The 23,325-nt window shown below is 40.5% G+C and overlaps 2 protein-coding genes and 1 non-coding gene across 3 annotated transcripts; all 3 read right to left on the bottom strand.

Annotated features, from left to right (window-relative positions):
* Positions 1-1,186: 1,186 nt before the first annotated feature.
* On the bottom strand, positions 1,187-6,148 carry b3gat3 (beta-1,3-glucuronyltransferase 3 (glucuronosyltransferase I)). Its single transcript, XM_034136752.1, has 8 exons — positions 6,006-6,148; positions 5,354-5,461; positions 4,736-4,907; positions 4,439-4,622; positions 4,161-4,322; positions 3,945-4,031; positions 3,573-3,776; positions 1,187-3,116 (listed from the first exon to the last, which is right to left on the bottom strand). Exons 2-8 carry the CDS (start codon positions 5,445-5,447, stop codon positions 3,018-3,020), a joined length of 1,002 nt encoding a protein of 333 aa, XP_033992643.1. The 5' UTR covers positions 5,448-5,461; positions 6,006-6,148; the 3' UTR covers positions 1,187-3,017.
* Positions 6,149-6,741: 593 nt separating this feature from the next.
* Positions 6,742-16,660, bottom strand: naa40 (N-alpha-acetyltransferase 40, NatD catalytic subunit). Its single transcript, XM_034136611.1, has 8 exons — positions 16,315-16,660; positions 14,413-14,508; positions 12,501-12,553; positions 12,247-12,342; positions 11,464-11,622; positions 11,287-11,370; positions 10,198-10,275; positions 6,742-9,779 (listed from the first exon to the last, which is right to left on the bottom strand). The coding sequence occupies exons 1-8, from the start codon at positions 16,318-16,320 to the stop codon at positions 9,632-9,634; spliced, it is 720 nt and encodes a 239-aa protein (XP_033992502.1). The 5' UTR covers positions 16,321-16,660; the 3' UTR covers positions 6,742-9,631.
* A 1,237-nt stretch (positions 16,661-17,897) lies between these two features.
* On the bottom strand, positions 17,898-17,979 carry trnal-aag. Its single transcript has one exon. It is a non-coding gene; the product is annotated as a tRNA-Leu (tRNA).
* Positions 17,980-23,325: the final 5,346 nt, after the last annotated feature.

The following is a 23,325-nucleotide window of genomic DNA, read 5'->3' as shown; positions in this document are numbered from 1 at the left end:
TGTGTGTGTGTGTGTGTGTGTGTGTGTGTGTGTGTGTGTGTGTGTGTGTGTGTGTGTGTGTGTGGCGCTCAGGTAGACTCACCTCCATATATAGTCAGCTTGCGGGCACAGGGGGCGTAACAGCTGTCAATCACAGCGGCCTGTAAAAGCCTCAGCTATGTATCCTCGCCCACCGGGGTCATCATCGCTGACGGTGAGCGGACGCTGGAAGCAGGTAGCCATGGTTACCGTCTGTCAAGCAGGGACAAGTCAGGGTTTGGTACTGTAATCACAGGATTTGGTGACAGTTCAGGAAGACCTAAAACAGAGATGTCAGAACATAAGCATAGTCATGGATGGATCACTGAAGAAGATGACATGTACCATTGAGTAAGAGAATCAAAGAGACCATAAAATGTATATATATAACAACATCTGCAAATAGATCACAAAGAGACACATAACACATATAAAGACAGACATAAAATATCAATAAAACAAATACAAAGCGAAACAAAATGATAACAAAAAGACACCAAATTACCACAAAGACACAACACACCTAAGAAACAAAAATGACTGTAAAGAGACATAACATGACTCAAAAGACAATACCAAGAGACATAAAACAACTACAAAGAGAAACAAAACTACTACAAAAAGACACCAAACGATTACAAAGTGACACAAGATTACCGCAAATGACGAAAAAACAGGAAAAGAGACATGTGTCTTGCTCATGTGTAGGAGGGGGTGGGGGACGACTTTTGTCTCTGCTGTCTCATACTCCTGGAGCTGCTGTATGACAGGCTGTGAAGAGGCACAGTTAGTATTACCTGACACACAACAGATGTGCTCCTGGCTGCCTTTCAGACCCCATTAAACAGGCGGTCTACACTGTTACAGTCAAGTCAGCATTTCTTATAATAGTTGGGGTCAGAATCCAAAATGTGTTATGCAAGTGATTAGGAAAAGACAAAAGCAATGTCTGCCATGTTTATCTGCAGTGAAGAGAAAAATCATATTGTATTAGAGGTCTTTCAGCCTTCATACACACTTTTGCCGAAACAATCACATATCAGCAGGTGATACATATAAAACTCACATTTCTTCCATCCATTTTGCCTGCAAACACCAAAGAGCAACATTTAAACATGAGCATAAATCATTGAACCTTAAAGAAAACAATGACAAAACATGTTTTACATTATTAATGTTTATTTTCAAGGTCAATGACAGACATCATCACATTGTACCATGTGTAGAACAATATTCTTACAATAATAAATACATAATACACCAGTAGAGGAATGACGTACAGGCACTAATTACATTAAAGCAGGCACTAGCTGTTTTTACACTATCATACAACAGTAGCTGAGCAGCACTGCTTTGAGCTGGGATGTTATTTGATCTTTATCTTCCAAATTCTGAAGGTGTAATGGAAGATAATCAAGCAAAATAGAGAAGTTCAATATATATTTAGAGCGTTTACACAGCTAGTGAAATTACCAGGGATTCCCTGCCTATAAAAGGCAAATTCTTGTCTTTTTCTTGTCATCAGCGATTATATAACACAGACGACATGTTTTCTATCTGCTTATTGCATACTGTATTGGAATTTCTATGAGTTTCAGTAGTGTTGATCCCTTAATTCAGGGCTCTTAAATTGATTCCGCAAGCCCTACGTTTTTAAAAAGCATCACTAAAAATATACATATAAAAATGCAGGCTAGAACAAGCTGTTGTGAAAACCAGCATTAACACTGAAGCCACACGGGGGTGGAACCGTATCATTCTGTATGTGTTGTTGTTGTTGTTGCACCACACTGTTGCTAAGTTGCACCACTCATGTGTGTAACACAGGTGTGTGAGAACATCATTAATACAACTATTTTTCTATTATTATAGCATATTTATCTGTAAAGAAATGCACCACTGATCCACAATACGATTACTGTACTTTGATTGCAAATGCATTTTGATTAGACAGGTTGCATAAAAGATTATTATCATGCCTATGATGGTGATGGTTTTTACTGCCGCCAAAGAGGTTATGATTTCAGTTTGGTTTGTTTTTCTGAGTCAGGAAAACTTTTGGGAAACTTGATAGAAGGGTGAAAACATTAGCAAAGGAAAAAGGTAATTCCGTAACATTTTAGATACAAACCCTGAAATGGATACAACACACATATAATTTTTTCCAATGGAAACGACCTAAGCAGAAGTCTGTGCTTTCCGACTGCTCATGTGGTCTGTTTACAAGTGATAAATAATCTGCTCTAAAATGAATAGGTTCTTCCTTTGCCCACGCTATATCCCTTTCCACAGGTTTCATGGAAGTCAGGCCAGTAATTAATCCATAACATTGGTATAAAAAACAAACTAAACTGAGAAAATTACCTCCTTGGTGGACGTAACTACACATCTATATGGTTGAGTACAGACTTACAGACACCTATCCCGCGTAATAGAAGCCATGCATGAATAAAGTGCTCCGTTGCAACTGTACCCCGGTCAGAAATCAGTGAAGATGTGAGGCTGCACTAATGGAAACAGAGCCATTTAAATACCTAACAACCATCAGGCGTGAGTCACACTGCAGGATTTACATTGAACACAAGTAAACAAGTGAGTGATGCAAGCATGGCTCTTTGTAATGAGCTTAGAGGAGAAATGTCCTGGTGGTGTAACAGCATGGCTTTGCAAGGTTTAAAAATGGCGCCCCCATCAGGCAACCTCCAGAATCGTCCTCCACTGGACTGCTAGACAAAGACACTAACTCACTGTAATAAAATAAAACCTGATACATACAGTAACATACACTGTTGTGACAACACACACACACCCACTCAATATATACACACACATACATTTACTATCTGACACAAAAAAGATAACAGATAATACACCTCTAACAGATATTTGTTCTTGTTTTACAGTATTTACAACGCAGTTAAATATGCAGCATTATACAGCGGAGTACAGTGTGTGTGTGGTTGTGTGTGAGTGTTTTTTTGTGTGTTTATTTGTGTTCCTCAGACCTCCACTGCACGGTCAGAGCCCAGACCCTGAGCCTGCAGAGCCTCCTCCCTCTTCATCTTGGGCTTCTCTGTCCGAGTGTGCCACACCAACACCTGCAAAACACACAAGAAATTAATACAAAATCCTAACTCAAATGTGTGCATTCATTTGATAAAAGAATAATTGGAAAATTGTGCATTTTCTTGAGTTGTGTCAATGTTAGGGTAACATTAGTGGCTGTCCTTGTAGTGTGATTTAGATCACTAAAACATGTTATTTATTAGATTAAAACCCCCAAAAGTCTGGTAAAGTAATATTTTTGTGGTTATATGGTATGTACTGGGATCACTAATATAAAGCCTCAAACTGCTACAGCACATATGGATGAAATAAATGTCATCCTCTTTGTAGTGTCCATGTTGTTTCTATATTCTGACAGCTCATAAACACATTGAAGAAGAAAAGGTGAACAATCCGAGCCCTTGAATTCACACACACATCATCCCGGATGCTCTCTATTCCTCCCTCTCTATCCTTATCTCTCCAACACACACATAACACACTCGTACTTTAGAGCAGTTGTCTGCTTTGGGCTCCAGCTCGTCCATGGTGACCAGTCCCTGCAGGAAGCTGCTCTCCAGGAAGCCCATCGGTGCTTCTCCGTCGAAACAGGACTCGGGATTGGCCAGGACCAGTTTGAGGGACACGGCGAAGCCCGCCATGTCCATCGGGAAGGGACGACTGGGACGCCAGCCGGTGTGGAAGCGCACCACCTTCAGAGAATCATCAAGAGCACAAATATAGTATTCTGTAAAGGTAGACATTTTCACACATAGTTTTTTGTACATTTGCCAGTAAATTCATGGTTTTCTTAAAAGAAGCAGAACACATTGTGATCGTTATTTATCTTAGTATGAATCCACAACATGAAAAGCACCGACCTTTCCTCCCTCGATCACGGGCCTCTCATATTTCATCCCTCCAACCAGCCCCACCGGCCACACAGACACTCGCTCGGTACTCCTCATCTGAAGAAACACAAGAGGAACTTTGCTTTAATACTGGAATATTTTAAAACAGACAGCAGATTTCTTTAAACATTGGTAACAAACCAAATCAGTTGAGGATCATAAAACTAAACATTGTCCAGCACCCACCTCTTCAAATATCTGCAGGCTGTATGTGTTATCGTCGTCGGCGAAGTAGACCACTCCCTGCTGGTTGTCTCCTCCCGGCTGAGCCCTTCTGTCCTCTCTGAGCCACCGTAGCCCCTCGTTCCTCTGCTCCACTCCACGAGGCTTCAGCCAGCTGGGGTCATTCTGAGGGGGACGGATTAAAAATACTTGTTTTTTCATAAATCAGGAAAAACAACGCAATACCAAATCGCCAATTTATGCGTTTTATTTCACACTGTTGCGATTTCGTCTCCGCCCACCTCCTGCAGTTTGCGGTCCTTGGCGGTGGGCATGTGGAGGTGTGTGTAGGTCAAGCCACTCTTCACCAGGAGGTCGGACACCAGCGGCGTCTTGTGCGGCGAGTCCTCCACCACGATCCAGTGCAGCTGAGGAACATGGAGGAAGGTCTGCGACAGGCGGGTCAGCTCGGCCTTCTGCACCAGCCTGGACAGAAATCAGAGAAGAGGAGTGTTAGTGTGGAAAAGAGAAACGGACAGTAATAGAAGAGAATGGAAGGTAAGGGGGGTGTGGAAAGAATGTAGGGAAATCCGGGCTACCTTGCGTATGTTGGGGTGATGACAAAGATGGTGGGATTAGTTATAGGTTTCTGTGGTTTCTTGGTAGCCTCCGAGTTCCTCATCTGTTCCTGAAGACGGTGCAGCTCCCCCCGCAGTCGTGATATGGTACGGTCTTTAGGCAAGTCATGCTCTGAGCAGTCGCAGCGCTGACCTGCAAAGAGTCAGTCACAACAGAAAAGAAAGTTAAAGAACAAAAGTAAAACAGGATTTTTGTTGCGTTGTCATCTTGGTAATGGAATAGCTGCATTATATTTTAGTTGTTTTGTCCTTTTTACTAAATATGTTACTCGTGATGATTAAGGTACAGTCTTCTTAACCTTTATTAATGTGGAATCAATCTATAAATCAATCCTGGACACAGCCTATAAAAGTCTTGATTTCACAGCAGACAAACATGTTATTGTAGGAAAAGCACATGTGTATTTACTAACATTAATCCCTGGTGTTGTGCACACTGGCTTGAATACTGCTATAGGGCACTTTATAGTAGTGATCCATCATTAATGTCATAACATTTTTTACATGTGATTTCCTGTTTTGACAATCTCAAAAATGATGTTAAAAAAAGGTCAATTGAGACTTCTTTTGAACACTTACCAAGCTGCATCAGAGCATAGACAAGGCCAAGCAGCGAGACCATGAAGTAGAGCACAAACACTGTCTTCAGCTTCAGCTTCATTCTTGTTGCCATGGTACCCTGACCAGCTGAAAGGATGACAATACAATAATACTAAACTTTATTGGTAAAGCACCTTTCATACAATTATAGCAGCAGAATTCACAATAACTGAAAATAGGCATAGAATGAACTTAAAAACAGTGATGGAAAATAAAACAGACTTTATGATAGTAAAAGAATAAGATACAATTAAAAAAATATAAAAATATGAGTTGAGAAAACGCTGAAATGTAATAGACAACAAAAGATGGAAATACAAAAACAGTAAATACAAAATAAAGTATACGAGACATTAAAAACATTACTAGGTCGAGGCAGTGGAGATTGTAACTGAATATTTTAAGGTGTTCAGGTGTTTTAAAACGTTCCAAATTTCATATAGCATTCCCCTCCATTATTAGCCTTAAATATAACATTTCCAGCTCTAAAATGTAAAAGCTGAGGAGGTTTTTATACGCTGTTTCTAAGAAGGTCGAAAAGATGCTTGATGGTGAACCAGTGTTAGCTAAACTGTTAGCCTGTCATTTTGCTTGACAGAAAACAGCTCGAGTGTCATGTTTACGCACTTACCAGAGGCGGGAAAACGTGGAAGACAGAGTTGAGTTATAAGATTAAAAGTTTATGTCATCTTGGAGAGGTGAGCATCCATTCATTCGGCTACAGCTACATTAGCTCGGACATCTCTATTGCAGCAATGTACCAACAACTTCCGGTTTCAGTGCAACACAGTAAGGAGTCCACCCACCCCCCCCATAAGGGGAGCGCATACAATCACAAGTAGTTCCACATTAAGCCTGCAAAATAGCAATAAAAAATGTGTTTTGACTTAAATTATTATTTTATGTGGCTGCCAATTATTCCGAAACCAAAATAGTTGTATAAAGACTACACATATTGAATCAATAGCACAGAATCTGAAAGCCCTTACCCCTAGGCCCCGAACATGTTTTGTCATGGCTGCCAGTCTTAATAGTTCCAGACCCTATTTCATGTTGCTCAATTTACCAGATAACATATTACATCTTGGGTAACCCATAAAGTATGGCTTTGTAGGTCTCCTTCAGATATATTCTGCATTTATGTTAATAATTAACTCTAATAGCTCTTCTCTTAACTGTTTAATGAGCAAAAGTTGTCCATGGAGTCAATATCATGTCTCTTGTAAATGTATGGCAAATAAGCTACTCATTCCTTAGAATAATGCATGAAAACAGTAGGAGTTGTTACTGTGTTAGTATATTTCTGAAAATACATCTGTTTTTAATAAAGATGAAAGTGTACAGACAATGAAAAAACAAAAGGGGCATCTCGTGAAAAGTCAAACAACTTTCCTTTATTTGTAACATACAAATAAAACACTGACAAGGCAGAATGACTTAGTTTTCCCTTTCATTGTCGTTTATGGACAGGACTGTAACGCTCACTCTCAAACATGGAGTCTTACTTTTTAACATGTTTAAAAAGTGTTTTACGTGTAAAAGGCAAGAAATGAATATGAAGATGGATCCACAACAGCTTATATACACACAGACACAGAGAAAAAACAGAAGGACCTGGGATTTTGTGAGGGTATGTAACCATTTTCTAAAATAAAAATACTCACTGACTTAAACTAAACTGGTTAAGTTCAGGCTCATTTACCTACTTAAGATATTTTGACTTTAATTGAGCCTTTTCTTCTTTTTTTTTTTTTTTTTAAAGACAGCCCGCCTATCTGGATTTAATGTTACTGAGCACTGATCGACAGTCAGTTCAAACTTTTTGTCATTCATTTTCACATTTCCAAGGCATTTGAGCTTTTTCCTTTCACTGTAACACATCATTAAACTCCTTGAAGTTGTGTTATCACATTCTTCGGATCAGTTTCTTTAAATACTATGGCATGAAACACAAAGAAAAACTGACTCCAGATCAGAGCTGTGGCAAATCACATCCAGCGAATCTGCGGCTGTTAAATAAAACAGATGAGGTTCCATTACGTTTGATTAACCTGAGAGAGACTGTCAGTCGGTTGATTCACTACCACTATGTACACCATCCTCTTTTTTGTAACCTATGCAGTAAAAAAAATGACTTTATCAGAAGGTAGTCTAAAACAAGCAATATGTTGTTTAATCATTTTTGTTGTTCATGATAAAAACAAGCATGACACACCAATATGTCGTAGTCTGGAAACAACTCGAAACTCTCACCCCAGGAGTTTTTGGTGATAAATAACACGTTTGTTCATGTAACGGAAAATATTTCAGTATCTAAATTTAAGAAAGTGTCCGTTAACTTCACATTTCAGTCTCCCCTGCTTCACACTTTCACCAGGCATTAATCGATAAGGAATCTCAAGTTGAGCCTTGATATGACCCGTTTTAAAAAAACTTCTCAAAAACGTACCATTTGAAGCCCTTCACGGCCAGACCAGATAGACCTTTACACCCACAGTAGTGTTAAGATGTACATTTTTACACCTCCAGCCCACAAGTCAAAACTGACTACAGTCATGGAATTAAATAGTTTAGTGATGGTTTCTAGATGGGGCTTAAAACTCAGCCGACCAGCATTTAAATCTGTCCAAAAATACCCTGACTGCTTTGTAAACAGATATGAAATCAAACAGATAGAAGCCTTTCTCGATGAACTGCCTATTTTATATCTGAAATCAATAAAGAATCTGAGCAGAAGCATTAATTTGCAAATCCAGCATGGACATTTTTAGAGTTTAATCTAGAAAGTAATGGTCAGATTGATCGATAATGGAAAAAAAATCCACGCCTTAACTTTATAAATTTCAGACAATTGCTCCAATCTCATTCTTCCAACATGCACTGATGTGAATGGAAGATTTGTAGGAAATATTAAAGAAATGCCAACGACACACTCACAGAAGCAGCATGGCTGTTGATTTATCATGATTACTAACTATTTTAAATGCCGTGATGACTGAGGAGACGAAGAGGAATAATGGCCGTTAAAAACTCTTTCAGTGTTCTGAAATTAATTCTATGAGCCAATCTTTGACCCTAACAGCTTCAGAGGCCACGTTAGGAAACGGTGACTTCTACCAATCCTCATCCATGTAAATCAATATGATTTGCTCATGCTAACAAAATATTTAAGAGAAGGGATGGAGGACTGTTTTAGTATTATTTTTTTAAATACGGCTAAAAAGGTAGCGTCAACATCAACTTGTTTATCATCAACACCTCTAAGAAACAGAGTGAACGAAGAGGCGAGCTGGAGTGATGCAACGGAGGCGGAAACATCGTAAAGAAGGATGGAATTTACAGAAGTGAAGCACAGGACAACACATGGTGGAAAAAGAAAACTCAAAATGAGAGCGATGTCTTGAGCAAAGCAAGTTGAACATCTGAATGAGCATACTGGGATGATATTTGGGATTATTGGGAAGAATGAAAATGAAGGAAAGGGCAATCTTGGAGATATTGTGGCGTAAGTTTAAAAAAAAGCATCAACTGAATGGAGAAGCCGAGTGGTGCTAAAAGTGTATTTGTATCTGGTGTAATAGTGGGCAGTTGCTGCTAGCTGCAGTGCTTTGTTACCTAATCAGATGGGTTTACAGTAAAGCATTGTAGATCAGACTGTTTTTCTGGGACTCAAATGAGCACATCCAGCCTAATCCTTGAACCCTGGTTCAGTGAAAGAAGCTTGTAGGGGTCCCAAATAAATCCTGGGCTGTATAACAGAAACTGACCAACTCTATATCTGCTTGAAATTCAAGTTTGTTTGCGTGTGGACATGATTTGTTTAGAAAGAAGTACTGTAAGATCGGTTTCTGTAATACAGCCTTAGGCCAGAGTTGAAGTAACACTGCAAAATGATTGAAGACAGTACAGCACGTGAGGAGGTGAGGATGGGATTCATAGATTTGTTCGTGAACTACTAATTGTCATTAACTGGGAGAGAATGAGAAAAGCTTGGACTTTAAACCAAGAATAAGAAAGAGAGAAAGGAGCTATGTGTGAAAGCTCACACTGCATACTCCTTTAGTAGCAGGAATACACAACAACAACAAAATCTCAATCCATAATGCGACAACAATATCTGAAGCCAGACATTGCACCATCGGTTCGTTTTTAACAAACTGAAAACGCTCGCAGAGTAGCAGCTCGAGCTTTCACACACAGCCAATGAAAGTTGCTGGCTTTTAACCAATCGGAGAGAAGGATGGAGCTGATGCGGGATCAGTGGCAGCAGCCCCCGCAGTGCCCGCCCCCGTGGGTGTGTCCCGCCACGGCCTCGCCGTGTTTGGTCCGCCGGCTGAGGATCTCGTAAGAGCAGTCGTCGCCGCAGCAACCGGACATGCTCGGCGAAGTCTCGTCCATATCAAACCTAAATGGGTGGAGTGACAGAGGGGGTCATAAAAGTCCATTTATGAACACATATGGCAGAAAAATCTGAAGCATACACAATGGGGATTATGGGCATTATCTGCAAACAAAATAAATTAAAATAAGAGATTTCCCCGAGTTTTAAAACTATTGGAAACTTTAGGTATTAGTGAGATATTATACCTTTAACTACAACTAATTCTCACTCACTACCTACAAATAACATTGACTGACTTCATCTTGAACTTTTAACAGTGGGATTAAAGAAGCCTGTAGAATAATGAGCTGTTGAGTAACACTCCTACTCCAACTCTGTTGGCAAATATGTTTTAAATAAGGAGAACAATTCAGGTCTTTTCTTTTATTTCCTATTTTTCCATCTTTAAAAAACAAGCCCCGAGTAGAGCCTGTGTACTCACTGTAAAGCTTCTCTGAAGAACTGGTACGCTCCATGGTTGTGTTTGAAAACTGTCAACATCACTTTCTTCATCTGTGTACTGGAGGGAGAGAGAAAGAGGAAACATATTTACCTTTGGTGTAACTTAACTAAAGCTGTGTTTGCATTCAGTTTTGCTCACAAACGCACATTGTCTATGACTAATGGCGCGTTTCCACTACAGCGCGGAGCACGGTTTAAGAGGGCTGTGACGTCAGTGACCCGTTTTTGGTTGCGTTTCCACTTGGCCTAGTACCGGCCGGCGGGTCCTAATTCACAGTTTTTCTGGCCTCATAAAATCGCGGGTCTAGGGCCAGAGACAACGAGGCTGAGTCGGGCTGAGTATGCTAAACTAGAGAGAGCATCGCTGGCAAGGGGGCTACAACTACAACAAGATGGACATATTTGACCGTGATTTAATTGTAATACACGTTTCAAAATTATGCCGAAGTAACAACATACTGATACCGGTTAGTAAAAACCATGAATTAATGCTTTGTCAAGTCTGCAGACAGACGGCAGGGGAAAAACCTTTTAAAATGCGTGTTTTCTAAATGGAGATTGGCTAAGCTAACGCAGTATATGCTCCGACCGTCCACACTCACAACAACGGCCTATACAGACATAAATAAAGCAGCGACTGTATTCACCATGACACAGGCAGTCTGTGGTTTGTACTTGTTTCACTTTTGTCTAGTTTCTGAACAGATATGAGGAGCTGTGAGCTCTGAGTGCTAACAGCTAACGGCTGTGTTGTTTTTCTGGGGTTCTCATTGAAGATGACGTCACGGCTCCGCCTACACTGCGTTACTATAGATACTGCCCCAGTTCCTAAACTGTAATGGAAATGCGCCATAAAGTGAGCCAGTCCTAACGAGGCCTAGCCATACCGAGCGAGGCCGTGTAGTGGAAACGCGCCATAAGAGGTTAAAGCATTTCCTTCCTCATACAACATTGGCAAAGCTTCTGACTGAAAATGCTAAAAATACAACTGCTAAGACAGATTTAATACACAAAACATCTGCATTTCACACATCATGACTTTAACTATAATGGCGGCAGTTGATTTTACCTGTTAGCGATGAGCTGTAGTATCTGGATGAGGAACTTTCCGAGTCCTTTCCTCCGCACTCTGCTCTCTAACTGCACCTCGTAGCTGGAGAGGAGAGACAAAAAGTTAGACCACAGTGAGCATATGGTAAAAAAGGTGAGAGTCCAGAATTTAAAATAAATCCACTTTGAAACGTACCAATATAAAACCTCCTCCCCACACTCCACGTCAAATCGGAAGTGAGAGAAGGCCACAGGGGCGGAGTCTCCGTCGCGGGCCAGGAGGTACCACGCCCTCTCGTCGTTCATCTCATCCCTCTTTTCCCGCTCCTTCCAGCCCCACTCGCTCTGCTCGTACCTGCAGAAGTATAGAAAAAGAAAATGGGTCAGCTCAAAATGAAGTAACCTGGAACGGTAATTTGGCATTTCTCCCCATCATTAGGCTGCCCTGAAAGGACACGATTTCTAAATGGAATACATTTAGTTTCGACTTACAGAGTGCCATTTGCTAAATTGAATACTGCTCTGGCACAGTGAGATTAATTCAATTTCTCTGCCTCCATCTTAAATGTGTCTGCATTACATCTGCTCTCGTTGTTACATGTCACCCTCCATTTCATCTGATCACTTTTTCCTATCTATTTTCAGCCGTAATGTACCACTCATCAGTTTGGATGTTTTAAAAGTGGGCTTGTATGAGGTACTTATCCAAGGTCAAAGTCAGTTTCTCCATACTGGGGGTGTTTTGACCACCAACTACTGTTAATAAAACACTTCATATGAACAAGCACTCATACAACCCCACTTCAAAGCATTTGTGTGCAAGAGAATTTGAAATCAACATTTAAAAAAAGTCTGTAGTTTCCACTTCTTCTAGTTTCAGCAATCTACAGCTAACATCTACACAAGCATGTTGCTCCATGTTTAAGAGGGTCCCTCTGTTCCTGAGCTACACCTTGAACTACGAGAACAGACTTCTTACAGTGTCTGCATGTTGGCTCTGGTGAGTTCGAAGGCCCACTCCACAGACAGCGGGTTCAGGGTGGTCACTCTCTTACACTCTATCTGCAGGTTCAGCCTGTTGAGGAGCACAAGACAACAGAGTCAATAACACCAAGAAGTGTGTGAGAGACGAAGAACAGACAGAAATACCACCCGCAGACCAACCAAATGGAACAAGTATGTATTTCATGGAATACTGAATAAGTCCTTTGTAGCGTACAAAGTATTACGTACCCGTTTCTGTCGTATTTTTTGAAGGCTGGGAAGGCAGCCAGTGGATCATCAAGCTGTGACAAGAGGAGGATAAATTAGCTTCAGAGACTTTCAAAAACACAAATATGGAGACAATTAAATACCACCCTCTTTTTTGAGTTTAGGACAATATGGTAAGGGTTGACTATTGGTGCCTTCAGAACATATTTAATGATTTTTGTCTTTTAAAAAAAAATTACTTTAAAACCAGAAAAAGTCAAGAATTATTGTGATATCCAAAAACGAAGACGATGTCGATGAAATTGTGTTGGTCCCTAATAATAACCGTCCACAAAGTCAGCTATTCTTAGCCCTGAGAGTATACATAGTTTTATATTAATAATGCCCCTCTTCTTGTACAGATTATGAGACATTTGGCCCCTGGGCAGACATGTGAAATATGCAGCTGCATTTGCAAACAAATAAAAACATACAATACATCTGTTCAGGCTCAGTATCAGAAGATACTGAGATCGCTATATTTAGAACATTCTTACTGTTGAATGAGCCATTTGATTTCTCCTAATGACAAATGGTTGCAACAGAAGCGCTAATTGAGATTAAATATTCAAAACAAAACCCGTTTAGTATGCAGCCATACCAAGGAGAGTTGGTTTATTTGTATTTTGCCAATGATAATCATGAAAGCATTCTAAGAAAACAGTACGTTTCAAAGTCTTAAACATTTTTGTAACCTGTTTGTAACTCGGACATCCAGATATAACGCTTGACTTCAGCAGTCAGGAATGTAACAGGAGGTTGAGAGGAGTGTTAAGGCCACACTAATATACAAGTGTGTATTAAAAAGTTATAACTATTGGTTATACTAGCAATGTAGTATCCACAGTAGGAGTTGAACAGGGTTTATAAGTAAGGACTTTCGAAATGTTAAATCAGTTTACTTTGAATTGGAACAGCTTTGTTTGCAGTATTGTGTTTAATTCTCAGTGAACTTATAATTGGATTTAACTTTACCTGGAGTGGTGTTATTTGGATTGTTGAAAGTATTACATATGGTGAAGAACTTTTAAGACTAAAGAAAAACCGAGCAGAATCTGAACCCGCCAGAAATGTGTTTTGTAAAACAGTGAATACACCATTTGTTCTTTTAGTACATAGTAAAGATTTATCACTGTTGGCAGGAGAACTAACAAGAATAAAAGTTACTTTGGGAGAATTTGTTGCATTCCTCCTCTGTTGGCACATCAACAGTGGAAAGGGGGCGGGCGAGAGAACAGCATGCGACACAGCGTGCCCCATTTTGGGACAAAGTGACATAGAAAAAGTAATAAGCGCTGTCCCGCCTGTACAGAGCCTGTTGAGGAAGAACAGCTCGAGCGGAGTGTGTGAGCTTTGTTCCCCTCCGGGCTGCAATAAGGTTTATCTCGAGGCCACCTCCTCTGCTGAGTGTTCTACTACAAGGCCAGGATTTAATAATGCAGATTAATTATGCATTAAGAAACATATGGCACTGCGTTTGGCTTTTCCTGTGGTTTACATCAATTAGGGGTGAATTCAGAGCAAAGGGGCCTTCTTATCTTTCGCTGTCATTACATGGAACCGTGTCTGTTGCTGTAACTCAACAAAACATGATAAAAATCACAACTCACAATGCAAGCTTTAAGTGTGGTGCTCGATGAAATCTGTGTGTTGGAAAATCAAAAAATCAGTGCCACATAGTGGATGCTTTTATGTGAAGCAGTTAGCTGAAAAAGTGCAGCACGCAAAGCCATTATCAACTGACAGAACTCCAGATTTTGCACTCGTTGTAGAGTCAGTGAGCAGCTCGACCTCTGTTTTTGAACTAGATGACCACGAAGGTTTCCTAAAAGCTCTCCTCCATGTGTTCCACTCCCAAGGCAACAATCACTAGTTAATCTGCATCCAGACTTACCTTATTGGCTGCTTCCACCTTGGCACACACGGCATCCATAGCTGCCCTCTCTTCTTGGCGCCGGGCTTTCTTCTCCTTTGCTCTGTTGGACTTTCTCTGGAATCAGAAATAAGGAAAAGGTATAAATTGCTTTGAAGTGGTAGGCAGACATGTAGAAGAGAAAAGCACCGACAGAGGAACGTTAGATAATATGGAAGAGAGGAGGATTGAAAGGAGACACATGGAATAAGTGAAATTGTGGGGGAAAAAGGACAAACAAATATACAAAAAAAAGGAATGAAATTCTTTTTTTTGCATTTTTCTTCTGCATCTCCTATGATCAGATGTTATGTTATATTCTGTCTTTCCTTGTGTGCAAACCTCATTTGCAGCAGTATTTATAGCACTTATATAGGACTCTAGTTTGAAATGTATAACTGTTATAATATTGATCATCCTGTCTATAAAAACAGCATTATTCAGTCACATTGGTATCAGTAGCTTGTATGAACAGTGTTGTCAAAGCTGTGTGAAACAGTGGAGTGTAAATATTGCTGAGGTTGCATATTCCAGTGTGTATGTGGATGATAGTATTGGAGAAATTCTCTGATACTGATACTTTAATTAAGCGTCTCTTCTTGGCTTGATGTCCAGTGCTAGTATCAGCAATGGTGCAGCCATAATTCACACACATTACTGCATCCATGCCTGGCAACTGAGAACACACGCTTTGAAAGCTGCTATAAACAGGTCTCCACCAGGTGCACCACCATAAATACTGATTATTAGCCTTCTTCAGTTATTGACACATGCTTTTTATAGAGAAAAGGCACACTAACAACATAAGTTTTACTAGACATTAGGGATGCAACTGACAATCATTGTCATTGTCAATGGTCTGCAATTCATTGATTTGTTGTTTGGTCTTTAAAAGTCAATAAATGGTGAGAAATGTTGATCAGTGTTTACCAAAGCCAAGAACTATGCTTTCAAATCAAAGACAGATATTCATATTTTAAAAGCTGAAATCTGTAATAAACTTTTCTCCCCTTCAATAATTACACAGTATTATATGTTAAAAGGGATTTGGGAAACATCACAGTGATAATCAACATTTCAGGGACATGTTTACAGTGCAATAAAGTCTAATTGATACATCATGGACAAACAATGGCAATTGACAAACCAGTAGGAATAAACTAAAAGCCTTCATTAGATGCAGACTTGAACAGAAAAGGTTACAATTATGGGAAGGAATGCACTGAATTGCCAACTCCAGCTCACAGCATAACTCTGTCTCTGTACCAAGCACAGACAGGCTGCAGACTGATGAAACACGTGGATTGGTTTATCTGGAGAGAAAGTGGAGGATAAACTCAGGAGACTAGCTCAAGTTAATACAACTAACTCAGCTGTATGGCATGAGTTCAGGCCTTGCTGGGTCTGAGGAGTACATAATTCACACCCAACATGTCTGAATTTAATATACCCAGGTGGGCTAAAGACAGCACACTGTGGCTTGTGTGTAAAACACACACACTCAAGCTATTAGCAGTAATAGCTAGCAAAGCCCTCGTCATTAACATGGCATTCCTAAGTGGCTAACACAGCTAGCACGCTAACAATGGCAACACATTAGGAGAAGTTAACAGAGCATGGCTGCCACGACAATGCAGTAATAACTCTGAAATGCTACATTAAGCTATGTGTAGGCTTGGGCTAATGTTAAAATGCTATCTTGAGGCAGCTAGCATGCTAACAGAGCAATATAAGCAGCCCCGCTGCCAACCAACACCTTCGGCTACACACATCCACCATGGTCTCCCTCCTTTCTTTCTCTCCTCACCATCACGCATTTACGAGCACAAAACATCCACCTTTCATTGTAGCAACTCAAATTAAGCAAAACACCGACACACTCACCCCCATGTTGCAGCTGTATGTGTGCGATCCCCTGGAGAAACACACCTCTATTGTCCCCGTGGTTCACTGCTGCTGAGTTATTAGTATCGCCAGACACAGAGAAGGGGCCAGATTAATATGACAATGATAGATAGTGTGCTAACGAGGCTAGCTGGCTATTAGCACCGAGCGGCGGCTGTGGGAGAGGCGGCGGCAAAGCGCAAATTTGATTAAAACGTCAATGAAAAATGAGCTGTTTTTGTTCTCTTTAAATCGGATTCGCGCCAAGAGTGCGAGGCAGAATTTATTACAGGTCCCTTCCTTGCCCTTTTCTTTCCTCTCCTCTCTCTGTCGCCTCCAACGGTGGTGCGTTCACGTGCTCACCACAAGCCCCTACTTCTGAGTCCCTGCTGCAAAGGTTCTTTAACAGTTACCTATCTATCTATATCTATCTATATGAACTGGATATGTATTGCTTGCAGTGGTGTGAATTAACTAAGTACATTTAGTAGAGTTTTGAGAGACTTGTACTTTACTTAAGTATTTCAATGTGTGCTACTTTGTACTTCTACCCTACTACAATTCAAGGTTAAATAGAGTCATTTTACTCCACCACATGTATTGAATATATATTGATTTGCAGATTTTGATTAATAATAATGTAAAAATATAAACAACACTTAAAAAGGACTTTAGTTAAACCTTGAATAACATTCACAAGCTACCCTGCTGCATCTTTGACAAACACATTAATGAATCATTTAACCTTGCCAAACACCATTTAGTATAAGGAAACATTCACAACATTATAGAACAGCTTTGACATTTTCAGACCACATCCACAGTCGAAAACATTTTTGTATATCTGCAAATATTGTGTATTGTTATATCAGATACTCTATAGATATATGTCTATCTATTGTTAGTATGTATGTATTTACTGTTTCTTTATTTATATTTGTAATTCATGCTGCTTTAATAAGGTAAACAGATCCACGGTGTGACCCATGTGACAGTTCTCTATATGCAGCAGAACGAATCCCTGTGAGTTCATTATTATCATATTGTTGGATCATTGTTTACAATAATGTCCAAGAGGCACTTTAGTGTATGTTGGTCCAATTAAAGATAGTTCAAACTGTTTTGGCTAGTTTTTCCCATATAATGATTCATATTTGATCAGTTAATTATAGATTTTGTATCAAAATGATTAAACTGTGAAGAAACGTGAAAGTTTAAAGGAGCCGAAAATGTCGGTAGAAGTACCTTAAAAAATGAGTTACCATTGACTGTAGTTGAGTAAATGTTCTGATTCATTAAATGCATTTATCTTTAAACAAATACAGCCTGAAAACTGAAGAAATATACTTTTTTAACCAAATTAATAGATTAAGAATACTGAAATGTAGCTACAATCTCAGTTTATATGTGGGCATAGCCCTTAACACGTACGGTGTTTACTCACCTTGCACCTTACATTAGATACTTTGCTTTGGTATTTATTATCAGCATGGCCATGCCTTTCACAATAAATACTGTATAATCATTATCTAACTAGCACACAATACTTATTTTTACTACACAGTACACACACAGGAAAAACTTGGCAGCGGTGGGATTTGAACCCACGCCTCCGAAGAGACTGGAGCCTTAATCCAGCGCCTTAGACCGCTCGGCCACGCTACCATGGAGTGTCATTTCTATGTGCCTAATAAATCCCACCGCATTTGAACGCACCACTACTTTAGCGCGAACATGGTTTCTTAGAAAGTGACGACAGACCCTCAGAGGGACAGAGAGGGTCTTTATAAACCAGCCTAATAACATTTAGGCATAACAGTGTTTTACATTTTAACAAGATGTTTTAATTGTAACAATAGCCCATCATAATGACAAACATAAATGTAGGGAATTACATATTATAACACAATTAGGCATACAAAAGTGATTGTAGGTACAGATTTTTAAACCACTTACAGTACACCCTGGTATTTTTATAATCACAATTGTCTTTATCATAATTTATTTCAAGGGTTCTACCTTTTGTAAAACGAATGTGCCAGCTTCTTAACACGTTCACTGGGCAAATGTTAAAGCTGTGAGATATGATTTTTTTAGATGTACTGCTTTTGTTTAGACTATGTGTTGCATAATGGTCATATATCCTTTGTCTGCCAATACTGATTTGTGATTTTTAAATACCATAGGTATTTTTCAGGGATGAATGACAGAGATCATGTCCTCAGATGTTGGGAATGAGATGGACTCACTATTTATGGTGGGACACCTGGTGGAGACATCAAAGCGTGTGTTCTCAGTTTCAAGGCAATGCAATCTAATTCAAATATGTGATACACTGTACATTTTCTGAAATGCATGAATAAAGCAACAATATATATGAAGAGGGTCTAGGGGCTGCTTGGACTTTTGCCCATTTGTATTTAATTAACAAATAAATAAACCCAGAGGGTGAATTTTACCCCCAGTAGATTCTTCTGAGATGCAGAGTATCACATTGGCCACTAGATGGGGATGTTTAGTAGGAAATCACTTGGTTCATTAACTAAGCTCCAGACAAGACAAAAGACTAGAGAATAGTAAATAAATACTAAGCTACCTCTGTTTCCATTTTCCAACTGTAGGCCTTATTGGCTGGTGAAGCCTAAGAAGCAACCACAAAAATGTAAGGAACCATAAGTCACCCCTAAGACCCTTATGAAAGGACTTCAGAAGAGACTCAATTAAACACATTCAGCACATTTTTCCTGAGGGGTGGAAATTATCCTACATCTTAATAATAATCATCTTTAATTGGCACATTGAGTATAGTTGGTATGTTATTTACACTTTGATCAGCTGTCTGCAACACTATTGTGCAGTAGGCCTATTTCTTAGGTTTCTACAGTTTGGGGTTTACTGTAATAAGGTCAGATGAAAACAAAAAGGCTGAGCAGGATTACAATCTGTTCAAAGATCACCAGAGTGAAACAAAGAGACTTGTATTACTTCTGCAACCAACAAATCCTCCATAAAGCAGCAAGTATTCTCTCAAATTAATTATCTTAGTTTTTATAAGGAAACAAAATGCAAAATAACTTTTAACTCGTCCATTAGTTTCCATTTTCACGTATGTATTTCAAATTGGAGCTCATTAGTGTATTTGTTTACTGTGTTTCTCTTTGTACAATTATGGGTTTCTTAACAATAGCTCTTCAATAAAGTTGCTTTGAATTTTAGGAAGTAAAGGGGAAAATGGTTGTTGTTGTTATTCATCTTTCGTAAAACAACCCAAAAAAGGGTTAAATATTCCTCAGATTATGACTGTGTGTTCTTCTTGGTGTGGTGGGATATGAGATGGCCACCCTCAAAAGCCATACCCACTTTTTCCATAATGCAAATAAAGGGGTACACACACACACACAACAACACACACACACACACACACACACACACACACACACACACACACACACACACACACACACACACACACACACACACACCACACACACACACACACACACACACACACACACACACACACACACACACACACACACAGCTCGCAGATGGCAGTGTCTAAGCCCCGCCTACAGTCTTTTGTCTTCAGGGTATCTATCTCTCTGCTGTCGGCAAACAAACTGTCTTCTTCCTGACAGTAGGGGGCGCTATGAGGCTCTGAGAGTCTATAGAGGACTGCTGCTCATTGTAGGACTCATACAGAGGTGAATCACTGACACACAAACACACCAACTCATCCTGCAGTTTAGATTATAGTCTATAAGTATTTCATACTTTCTACATTCTCTGTGGTGTGTGCTTGCACGGAGGACTGGATAATGAAATTCAAACTGCCCCTCTCCCATCTCCACCTAAATATATGCTGGCACACACACATACGCACTCACATACATACACAAATAGATCCCTCTCTTCAGCTCAGCAAAGTGTGTGTTGGATTGCAGACCATAGATAGATGGATAGATGGACTGATAGATGGATAGATGGATAGATGCATAGATGGATATATGGATAGATGTATAGATGGATTGGATAGATAGATAGATGGATAGATGGATAGTTTGAAAGGACAGGAGGGAGAATGGAGGATGAGGATGATGAGGATGAGGAGGCCTCTCTCAAAGCAGCGAGCCCTGCAGCACAGAATTACAACACATAGACTGGACAAGCGGCCGCTATTCTTCTGAGATGAAAGGGTTGTGCACTTTTTTCTACACATGATGTATGTTTCATGGCGGGGGGGGGGGGGGGGGGGGGGGGGGGGGTGTACTAATCTATGTCCGGCTAGTGAAGCAGCATGAGTCAAGTGACAAGTCTGCTTCAACCCTATTAAAAAACAGTCAGCTGTTCTGGATTGACAGTTTAGCCTCATTTTATAATTTAATGTAAATGTTGAATAATCGAGAATGTCATTACGGCCCATATCCTTATTAGGGACAAAACAAATCTGTATAGACAAACAGAAATACAAGTTATAGAAACAATTGTATTCATGATTTTAGGACTGTCCCTTTAAGCATCACTGTCAGCTTTGCAGACAAGATAGCTCACACGCTAACTGGCAGATTGTCATGGAAGTTGCTAAGTACATTCATGCAGAATGCATAATGATATTTATACTGCAATCTCTTAGTGTGAAAACATAAAGATGAGACACAAGACTGGGTTCAGCATCAAATATCTCCAAACCAAAGGGTAATACTACTGAAAAGGTAGAGAATAATTAAAGTAGAACACTGGAAAAGAAATGAAACATTGACTTTAATTAAATGTATTATGTCAACAGATTACACATAATCATATTAGGTTAGTTGGAAGCAATAATATTAAGTTGAAACTACTATTTATTTATGTTTATTTAATATGATTGCTCTCAACTAAGCTTATACCATTATGTGTAATCTGTTGACATAATTGTTAGGCCTTGAGATAAGATGAGTTTCTAATCCGTTCCACACTGTGTTTTACATCCTTATATAAATTCATTTTGACTCAACATATGATCTGTTATGTCATAAATGCTTGTGTCAGACTATAATGAGTCATTGAGTGTGTCGTAGTGCAGCAGCAGTGGCTGTGATTTGGCATTCAGTGCATGGAAATCATGTAATAATGAGTCCACAATGACATAGTGCATCATCCACTGTGCAGGTGAGTATTAAACATTCAGACATGCATGGTGGTCCTACTGTGAGACGGCAGCAGGAAGATTCTATCACATCCGATTCTAAATCTCCTGAGGTAACAGAGAAAGTCAGAGGATTCTTAGAGGGGGAGGGATGGGAGTCAGGGGGAGGTGTAAGGGAAGGAGGGAGAGAACTGTATGGACATGTGGAGAGAAATAGGGAAGACGGAAACAAGTGAGAAGAGCAAGTAGATGGATAGACAGGCAAGAAGAAGGAGTGAGACAGGTGGAGAGAGGAAGGAGGTGGTGAGGAGGAGGGGGGGAGGAAAGAAGTGGAAACAAGAGTGAGCTTAAGGGAGAGTGGGAGGGACGATGGAAGAGAAACCGAGCGAGGAGAGGAGGGAAAGGGACACAGAGTGACGAATGGAGAAGGAGGACAGAGGAGGAGGAGAAGGGAGGACAGAGAGGAGGAGAGGAGGGGGGTGGAGGGAGGGGGGGGGGGGGGGGGGAGAAGGAGAGCAGTTGTTCATTAGAGAGGATGTGTTAGGGACGGGAGGACTGAGAGAGAGGAGAGACTGTGGAAGGGTGAGTTTCATGGACACTGACTAATGAGAGGAAAGGAAGGAAGGAGGCGAGAGGAGAGGAGAGGAGAGGAGGGGAGGGGGGGGGATGAGGTGGCAGGGGTGAAAATGAGACTGGAGAGGAAGAGGGAGTAAGAGGAGAGAAGAGGGGGGGCCTGGAGGTGAGCGGAGGGAAACTGCTTTACCACTGTTGGGTGAGGATGGGGGAGGGGAAGGATCTGCACGTACGCACACACACACACACACACACACACTGTGGAAATCTAAAGCGACACGAGAGGAAGACTCCAAGAGAGGGAGGCAGGAAGGAGGAAGAGGAGGAGGAGGGGTGAGGGAGGAGAGGAAGAGGAGGGAGGGAATGAGAGGAGTCATCAATGTGGAGAGTAAAGTATAAGGGGAAGCAGACGAGGGAGGGGGAAGAAAGCGCAGGAGTTAAATGGAAGGGGAGAAAGCAGGGAGGCAAGGGGAGAGGAAGAGAAGAGGAAGAGGGGCATGGGGTGAAAGAGAGAGGAAACAGGAGGAAGAGGAGAGAAAGTATTGAAGAAGGAGATGACAGAGGGAAATGAATACATAAGTAAAGAGAGAAGAAGAAGACAGATAGAGGAGGTGCAGAAAGGAGCAGGGACAGGGGGGGGACAAACAAAGAGAAGAGGGAGATGTGGAGGAGGAGGTGGTGATGCCAAAGAGAGAGTAGAGAGAGAAAGCTGGAGGAGTGTGTAACAGGCTGTTACATGTCAGCAGCAGGATGTGTGTGTGTGTGTGTGTGTGTGTGTATGTGTGTGTGTGTGTGTTTGTGTTTGATTGGCAGCATCAGGTGTGAAAGATCCTGCTGCACAGATATCAGTAAAACAATCCCTATTTCACTCACACACACACATCCACCTGTGCACGTACACACTCGTACGGGAAGCACTAGGCAGAACTCTTTTGAATTGTTCGACATTTTAAATATAAATAAATTATTTGTGTATTAAGGTGTATTCATCTGAGTAATAGTCAGGACTCTGTCTCTCACATACTTAAACACACAAGGTTCAATCGTACCCCGGTCTCCTGCCCCTTTTCTCTCCACCATGTATACATCAGTACAAGTCTGGACAGCCTGCCTCAGCACACGGATGCACAGCTGACGAATCCCTCCGCCGACACACTGGCAAGTAGTCCTTAATTTATGGGATTTTGAAAGATTGCAGATTAAGAATCGTTCAAAAACTACTTCTGTTGATTTATAACGCATTATAAAATGTGTTCTACAATTACAACTGTGCATCATTATCATATAAACGGGTTGGACTGTATGCCGTT

This window comes from Trematomus bernacchii, unplaced genomic scaffold, assembly GCF_902827165.1.
Source record: "Trematomus bernacchii unplaced genomic scaffold, fTreBer1.1, whole genome shotgun sequence".
In the NCBI taxonomy this organism is placed as follows: Eukaryota; Metazoa; Chordata; class Actinopteri; order Perciformes; family Nototheniidae; genus Trematomus; species Trematomus bernacchii.
Note: the sequence above shows the minus strand (reverse complement) of the source record. Positions and strands in the feature narration are given on the sequence as shown.

Excerpts from the sequence above, each read along its gene's own strand:
- naa40 (XM_034136611.1), bottom strand. Across the intron at positions 12,554-14,412 it reads AGGTGGAAGCAGCCAATAAG|CTTGATGATCCACTGGCTGC; the intron begins GTAAGTCTGGAT and ends CTCTTGTCACAG. Across the intron at positions 12,343-12,500 it reads AAAAAATACGACAGAAACGG|GCTGAACCTGCAGATAGAGT; the intron begins GTACGTAATACT and ends GCTCCTCAACAG.
- b3gat3 (XM_034136752.1), bottom strand. The coding sequence starts at position 5,447 with ATGGCAACAAGAATGAAGCTGAAGCTGAAGACAGTGTTTGTGCTCTAC. Across the intron at positions 4,623-4,735 it reads ATCACCCCAACATACGCAAG|GCTGGTGCAGAAGGCCGAGC; the intron begins GTAGCCCGGATT and ends ATTTCTGTCCAG. Across the intron at positions 3,117-3,572 it reads AAGCAGACAACTGCTCTAAA|GTGTTGGTGTGGCACACTCG; the intron begins GTACGAGTGTGT and ends TGTGTTTTGCAG.